We start from the raw sequence: 8211 nt of genomic DNA on the forward strand, positions 1-8211 counted from the left end.
GTCAACGGTTAAAGATCTTCTTCTCTTTTGTTGGTTGGCATTACCGCCACCCTCTGGATTGGGTGTTAAAGTTCACAACATAATTTCCCACATCGCTTCTCAACCCTGCATTAATCACTGCAGCCACCGGATTCGGTCTGAATGCAGCGTCATACAGTCCTTTCAGAACAGCTTTTAGATCTCAGGGTTGGAGAATTATTCAGTGACTTATTAGCATGTTGGACCGATGTAGTTTTGACATTAGGCTGACTTTGCTAACTGCTAATGTTGGCTAAGTTTTTGGGTCTAGTTGGTTTGAAGTGAACCTCCCCTCCTCGCTGATGTTAGGCCTTTACCTTCCTTTCTTGTTTGTTTTTCTTACATTTGATTGGCTGAACTGCAGGTCAGGATTAACACTGTTACAGACCATCATGGAGGTTGATGCCTGAACAGCTCTCTGTAATCTTCAGCTGACATTGACCTTTGATTTTATTTATTTATGGATCCAAACACACTGAATCAAATGGATAACGTATCAGAGAAAGAACACTTGCTGCAAACAAGATCCTAAGATATTTATTCACAAAACATGTAAAATGAACAATAAAATCATTAAAAATAAAATAATTTTATCAGTAAAAAGAAACAAACCAAAAATTAAAACATCTAAATACAACTAAAACAAATATTTAATAACCGGTCTCCATAAATAAGACCTGGCCCAGTTTGGAAATTAAGCTAACGTGGCTAAATACTAACATTACTTTACATTTAAAAAGTTGAGTGTGAAAATACATCCTTTAAGATTTTTTTGTCAGATTTAAAAAGTTGGTTTATATATAACGCTGCTAATTGCTAACAATAGCTAACATAAATGTACAGCAAGTTTTTTTTGTTTGAATGACACTAATGTAGCTCGCTGCTAACAGTAGCCAATATTTATTTAATTTGTTTGGAGATGATGCTAACAGCTCACAGCTAATATTAGCTAACATTAACAAATAGATTAAGCTACCACAGCTAGCTGTAAACATTAGCTAATATTAAACCACTTGGTTCAGGGGTTGAAGTTAATATAGGTCAATGCTAATGTTAACACTACTAATTGCTAACAATAGCAACAACAATATACAGTAGAAGGTCTTAAAATGCTCACTGCTAATGTTAGCTAGCATTATGAAGCTAGTTGGTTTGTAGATGAAACCAACACAGGTAGCTATTAACATTATCTAATATTAAACCACTTGGTTTGGGATTGAAGCTTATCTAAAAACAGTTGATAAAGATGGTTTAGAGTTTACGCCAATATGAATTGCTAATGATGGCGAACATAAATGTAGTATTGGTATGAAAATGCTGATAATATTAGCTAACGTGAACTTAAATGGTGTTAAGTTGAGTTTACATCTCACATCTAATTAGCTAATAATTAGCTAATAATCTACTTGATTTAACTACAGTTAGCTGTAATGTTAAACATCTACTCTGTTTGGCTATGAAGCTAATGTAGCTTCATGCTAACTTTAGTTAACATGGGTAGAGATTACATCCATGCTGCAAGTTGCTAAAAATAACTGGATTGAAAATGCTAAATGTAGCTAACATTATGAACCCAGCAAGTTTGGAGCTTACGTTAAGTTAAACATTAACTAACATTAAAGTGCTAGGTTTTGAGTTGGAGCTAATGTAGCTCAGTGCTCACGTTAGCTAACATGATAATAGCTGTTATCAGTTGAATCTTTAGTTTTCAGTCTCTCCATTAGATCCAAAGATCAGAATTTACAGTTTCATATTTAATCATAATATCAGCTTCCTCATTCAGTTCTGACTCGACGTCAGTTTGAGTCGCTTCAGAGATGGACGTCATGTGATGAAGACAAATGTCTTTCAGCCCCGAACTTTGACCTGGAGTCTCTTTTATTGTCTTCAGACCCAGAGCCAACACATGGACTGCTTTTGTTTTGCACCCTGTCATTAATAATATTCTGATGTTTTAATTATTATTGTTAATGTCAGAGCTCTGATGGATGTTTGTGGCTCCTTCACCACCTGATTGATCCTCCTCATGTGATCAGGACCTTCATCACGTTAACCTGCTGCACTCCTCCCTTGGGTGGTAGGGATTCACTATCTGGCCGTAAGTCTGTTGACTTTAGCGGTCTGTTTTTCCTTTTTTTTAGTTCCAATGAAGGGAAATCTTAATGCTACAGCAACAATGATATTATATTGTATGTAAAATACGTATGAAAAAATACAAACCAAACACAGTAAAATGTCAAGTGACAACAAAAGGCTTTTATTGTGAAAGAACTGAACAAATATTCAAATGAATCAATTGGACAGACAACTGAGTTCAGGACCAACGTCCAGGAACAAACAAATACAGTGGAATAAAGAAGAAATGATAAACTTACATAATATATCAGTAAATATTCAGTCTCCAAACACAAACCTCTGTGGTCCTCATGTGATTGGAGGAGGACAATCAGGTGGTCAATCTCCTCCCCTCTCCTCCTCATGTTTCTGTTGCATTCTGGGACATTTTTCTAGTGACAAGGTGACATGAATCCTCCTGATCTGACACTAAAACAGTGTGGCCTGCAGGACGAGTCCTGGTCTACAGTCACAAGTTTTTATCTTTATTAAATGCATGTAATGTATGTGTACAAATATATTCTGTCGTGTGTGTATATACACACACACACGCTGAAACGTGTGTGTTGCCATGGCGACACATAGAGCATCATGGCTGGTCCCTAATCAAAGGTCAAAGGACTAGAATATAAATAATAGGCATTGCGGTGGGCGGGGCTTCGTCCTCTGCTCCTTTTTTAAAGGAGTTGTAACCCGAGTCATCGTCTCCTCCTGTTACTGGAGTTTATCTGCCAACTCCTCCTTTCACCTCCTCCAGAACAAACCTGTTCATGGTTCACATTTTAGATTTCCTTCAGTATTTGTTTACTCCTCTGTTTACTTTCTGATCATCACATGACTGACGGTTCGTTTATGTCAATAACTCGTATCTGATCCTTTTGTTACAGTGAACCGCAGCATATTGAAACAGTTTGTCTGGAGGTTAACGTTGAGCTGCTGCTGAACTCCACTGACGGGACAGGAGACAAGTTTTAATTTAAAATTCGACAGCATTTTATATTTCATGCTGCATTCAGATGACGTGGGACATGCAGATGTTCAGTATCAGCTGAGTGTTTCCTCGGGAGAAGTCAACATGGCACCAAACTAATAATCTGCTGCAAGAAAACGACTTTTGGTTTGTTCCTAGTTCACCTGAATGCAGCATCACGCTGGCACCAGAGTCAGAGCATGTGTTCCCACCTGTCACCTGTGTGAATTTAATCTGCTTCAGCTCTTTTATTGGGGGTTCATTGGGGGTTTGTGATCTGCCTGTGAGGCTGACCTCAGGGCCCACAGTCCCCTGTGGGTGCAGTGATTCTCTGGAGGTTTGAGACGTGGACTGATGGACGATGTGGTTTCATGTTTGTACAGATATTTTATGTTTTTCTTCGTGTGTTTCTCCTGCGGCGGAGATGGGGGGGGGGGGGGGTCAGGTGACGGCGGGCTCACGTGGTTTTAAAGGACATTCCACCATTTTTTCATGGAGGACAAACAGACTGTCTCACAGTTTTTAAGTTTTACATTTTTCCACTTTGTTTTCTTTTTTGCTGAACTGTATAAAAGATTTGAACACAGCTGTAAGAAGAGTTGAGTTAAGTTTAAGTGCTTAAATAAATATTTTAATTTGACTCTTTTCACTGATGTTGTCTTGCAGTCCATCACATCATCTGATTGGTTCAATCCAGAGTAGAAAATGATGAGTGGACATTCTCTTTCTCTGAACAGTTCTTTGTCAAACAAGTTTTTATTTCAATCTTCATTGATGTCAAAACACACACACACACACACATATGTAAAACAAAGTAAATGAAATGAATAATAAAACTATCCTTGTGATGGGTATCTTACAGACAACATACATTTTAAAGGGTCGAAATGTTTTTTCTCTAACTAAAAATCCAAAATATATTTTTATCTTTGAGTTAGTTTTCAGAATAAAACAACAAAATTCAACAAAAACAGTATGAGAAATCTAAATAACAATGAAACTGACAATACAAAATTAATAACTACATTCTAATAAAAACAAGTGAATAAAAAATAGATCTAATAAGTTACAGCTGCATTACAAATTATCGTTTTGTCTAATTTGTACAAAGTCATGCGTGTTTTGAATGGACATAAGTTCTTTATACATTTTAAAACGTTTGTTTTAAAGGTATTGGGGTTATTTAATAACAAGCTTATTTATGTAGCACAAAGTTCTTTGCCATAAAGACGCTAGAAATGTCTATAAATAACATAAGGTAGGAGAAGAATAATGATAGAATAAACATAATATGATTTAAAGATAAAAAACTAAAAAGTAAAATGGGCTGATGAAAATTTACTTTTAATTTTCTTAACAAAATATCGTCCCAATAACGCAAGAAAAAGGACTTTATTCGTTAAATTCACTATTTTGATCAGGCAGATCCGCGGCCACCTCTATTTACAATAATTTCCCAGAATTCCTGTCTCACTTCCTTTTCCGCCATTTTTCCCCTCACAGTGAAGGTAAGGGACTCAACATGTCTGATTAAATGTTCAACTATAACCGTTAATCTGGTGTATTTCTGGCTGATACTCACCGTCAGTGAACGTTCACTTTGTTCCCTGGTCATCGGTCGGTTTGTGTCGGTGTGGAGTCCGTGATGGCGGAGATTGAGTTAGGATGAGGCTAACAGCGGCTAACTGAGCGGAGACCAGTCCGGAGAACAGACCGAGCACAGGGTCTGAGGGCTGGCTTAGATTCAGTTTAACGTCCCGGTGTGTGTCGGAGCTGAGCTGTTGCATCACGGCGGTGTTCAAACCGTTTCTCCCGATGTTAATATACTACAGAGCTTTCACTGGATAAAGTGTACCGGTAGCGGCGAGCAGAGCTAACGTTAGCATGTTAGCATCAGAGTGTGTGAGTGTCTCATGTGTGACGTGTTTGTTTGCAGACAAGTGAAGTTATGTATGAAGTTCTGTAGGTGTTACAAACAGGTCGCCTGTCACCGTCTGAGTGTGGAGTTGTAGTCTGCAGAGAGCCGCTGTGTCTACCCCGAAGTGTGGTGGTGGTGGTGCTGTTACTCTAAGATGTTACCCCCCCCCCGTTTTTACTGAGTTAATAATACTTGTCATTGTTGGAGGTTTGTAGTTAAACATACATTGAAATTATGAGAAGTTTATTAGGTACAGTTAGCTTAAACTAAGTCGGTATAAAGCAACAGTCCTGTTATGGATCTTATGTCATTGATGTGATTTGGGTGGACAAAACACTGAATGCACCTGTTGGTGTAACAGTCCAACAGCAGCGATCCAACACAAACTGAACATTAGAACCCGGGGGAGGGTTTATTACAGGACTGTTGGACCAGATGGTCCTTTAGAACTGCACACCAGAGTGTGACCTTACAATCATCAGTCCTGCTGCAGACACTGTCCCAACGTGGCTCCGGACAGGTACATGAGGTTTGACGTAACTTCACCTGTGGCTCACCTGAAGAGCATCGCCAGGGATTTCTCTATGTAAAGGTCTACACGCTAACTTCTATAAGTCTGATGGTTAAAATGTAGTCGACAGCTCTGACGCACATTCATTTATATTTGTGTGTAGTTCATAGAGGTGACTTCAGGTTTTAACATGACTGTTTGTGTGCAGGTGGACTCACCTGGAGAAGACTAACGATGCCTGGAAGGTAAGTTCACATCTGTATCAGCTAATCTGACCTGAGTCCAGCTCCTGTCTTCACATTCAGATGACTCTTCTTTTCTTCCTGCTGGAGGAAGCAGTGAAGATGATGATGATGTCTGTCTCTGTGTATTACAGATTGAAGAGGTTTTTTGGTTCTTTTGAGCTGCTGAGACGCTGAGTTTGTTAAACTGGAGTCAAAGTGTCCGACAGGCCATTTGTGTTTTCTATTTGAGACTATCTGCTTACTGTGTGTGTGTGTGTGTGTGTGTGTGTGCGTGTGTGTGTGTGTGCCAGACTGTGGAGTAAGGCCATCTTTACTGGCTACAAACGTGGTCTGAGGAACCAGCGTGAACACACGGCTCTCCTGAAGCTGGAGGGATGTTACACCAGAGATGAGGTCGACTTCTACCTCGGGAAACGCTGCGCTTACGTCTACAAGGCCAAGAAGTAAGAACGGTCTGGGGGTCAGGACACCTGCACTACTGTGAAAATACACAGGAACCAGTCTCACCTGAGTCACTGAGGCCAGCTGTTTTTTGGGGGTCTTAAACAGGATCAACTTTGAATTCAGAAGTTATTAAGACAGTTGTGACACCTGATTGGCTGGTGCAGTTGAACCAACGCTGCCAAGTGACCAGTTACATCTGTTCAGGTGTCTATGACATACATGTCGTGTTGCTGTGGTCCAGTGAGAGCTGCTGAATCCAGAGCAGCTTTACGTGACACGTAACGTTGATCAGAAACGACAGAATAGATTTTGTGTAGAGATTAAAACACAACGTTAAGATCAACGGCAGGTAACGGACGTGTTTTAATAGAAAGAGGAGTGAGTTAATACTCAGCAGTTTGTTTCTGTGAGTCAGCTGAAAACATGAGGCTGAAGTGTGATGTAGCTGCACCGCCTGTTTATAAATCACACAACGTTTTTAGATTTGAACATTGAGGCGTTCCAAACAAACGTATGTATTTAAATATGTTAAAACGGCAGGTTTGAACCTATTGTGCTGCGTTCAGGTCATGTGCTGGATGTTAGAGAAGGAAAGATTCAGTGTTCACATCACAGACGGTTAAATGACTAATTATTAACATTAATAATGGTGATAAATGTGGTTTTAGCAGGTGGCTTGAATGCAGCTGAATTACTGTCAGATTCCAGAGAAAACATCAACACACACCTGAAGGTTTAGAACTGAATTTAACTTTGAGCCGAAGCTGTAAATGTTTTGCAGACTTCAGTTAAAATGTTAAATATGTGTGAAGAATGGTTTGACATTGTGTGCATCATGTTTTGTGTATTAAATATAGAACTTCAGGGTCTGTCTGTAAAATGTAAAGTTTGTGGAGGATAACAGTCCGACTCCACCCGACTGGCCCGTCCTGCAGTACGAATGAAACTAACGGTGTTCCCTGTCGGCAGGAACACGGTGACGCCGGGCGGTAAACCCAATAAGACCAGAGTGATTTGGGGAAAGGTGACCCGAGCCCACGGGAACAGCGGGATGGTCCGAGCGAAGTTCAGCAGCAACCTGCCGGCTAAAGCCATCGGACACAGAGTCAGAGTGGTGAGTCGGGGGGGGGGGGGTGCTGAGGGCTGAGGTGGTAACTTATGCTGCAAATATAACTTGCTCCGGTTATGTTCTGGAGATCCTCCAGCAGAGACTGACTGAAGCACTGACGCCTTGTACTCGTTCTTAAGGGATATGAAAGAAAGCCTACTCACCACTGTGAACCATGCAGGCTGCAGCTGACAGAATAAGACTAAAACTGTCCAACACGCCATAAGAACAGATCTCGCAACATATGAATTTAATAGAACTCACAAATGTAATCAGTCAGATCTCCTCGGGCCCTCATGATGCAGCAGTGATATTAGAAGCCTTCAGTCACACAGTGGGGGCTGTCAACCTGGGTGATGTGTTGAACTTCTTCTTTGTCTAATATTGTAGTTTGCTGTCCGGTTGTAAAATATGCCGCTCTGCTGCCAGAAGATGTGTCCATGTTTGTGATTTGTCAGATGTTGCAAACCCCGCCCCTTTTTTGTGAACGTGCTCATGGCTGGATTGTGAAGTGTTTAGTGGGATGCAGCTGTTCGTGAAGCCAGATGAGAAGTGCTGATGGTCTAATGCTGAGAACACTAAATAACACACACACGTCCATCAGTGGCCTGCCTCAAGTCCCTCTTCCCCTGAACACCAGACAATCATCATGGAGTCTGGTGCAGAGTCACCTCTTCTGGTTCATGAACCTTCTGAAAGCGTCTCCTCTCTGCGGCTCTCAGATCAGATATTGGTGTGAACATGTTGTGTTTTATTGTGACGGTCTGACCTCCTGTCTGTTTCCAGATGCTGTATCCTTCTCGAGTGTGAAGAGGACGCGTCATCTCTGCGGCTGTTTGATGTTCTTGTTTGTACAGAAACAATAAACTGATCAGAAAACAA

General features: G+C 40.6%; 1 protein-coding gene across 1 annotated transcript; it reads left to right on the top strand.

Moving 5' to 3' along the window:
* Window positions 1–4578: 4578 nt before the first annotated feature.
* rpl35a (ribosomal protein L35a) lies at window positions 4579–8211 on the top strand. The gene is made up of 5 exons (XM_070905715.1): window positions 4579–4611; window positions 5741–5777; window positions 6068–6220; window positions 7191–7335; window positions 8116–8211. Exons 2-5 carry the CDS (start codon window positions 5767–5769, stop codon window positions 8137–8139), a joined length of 333 nt encoding a protein of 110 aa, XP_070761816.1. The 5' UTR covers window positions 4579–4611; window positions 5741–5766; the 3' UTR covers window positions 8140–8211.

Source organism: Enoplosus armatus, chromosome 5 (genome assembly GCF_043641665.1).
Source record: "Enoplosus armatus isolate fEnoArm2 chromosome 5, fEnoArm2.hap1, whole genome shotgun sequence".
NCBI lineage: Eukaryota > Metazoa > Chordata > Actinopteri > Centrarchiformes > Enoplosidae > Enoplosus > Enoplosus armatus.

Bases quoted from the DNA above. Each gene is read 5' to 3' on its own strand.
- rpl35a (XM_070905715.1), top strand. The intron at 6,221-7,190 runs GTAAGAACGGTC...CCCTGTCGGCAG, and splicing joins TACGTCTACAAGGCCAAGAA to GAACACGGTGACGCCGGGCG. The intron at 7,336-8,115 runs GTGAGTCGGGGG...GTCTGTTTCCAG, and splicing joins TCGGACACAGAGTCAGAGTG to ATGCTGTATCCTTCTCGAGT.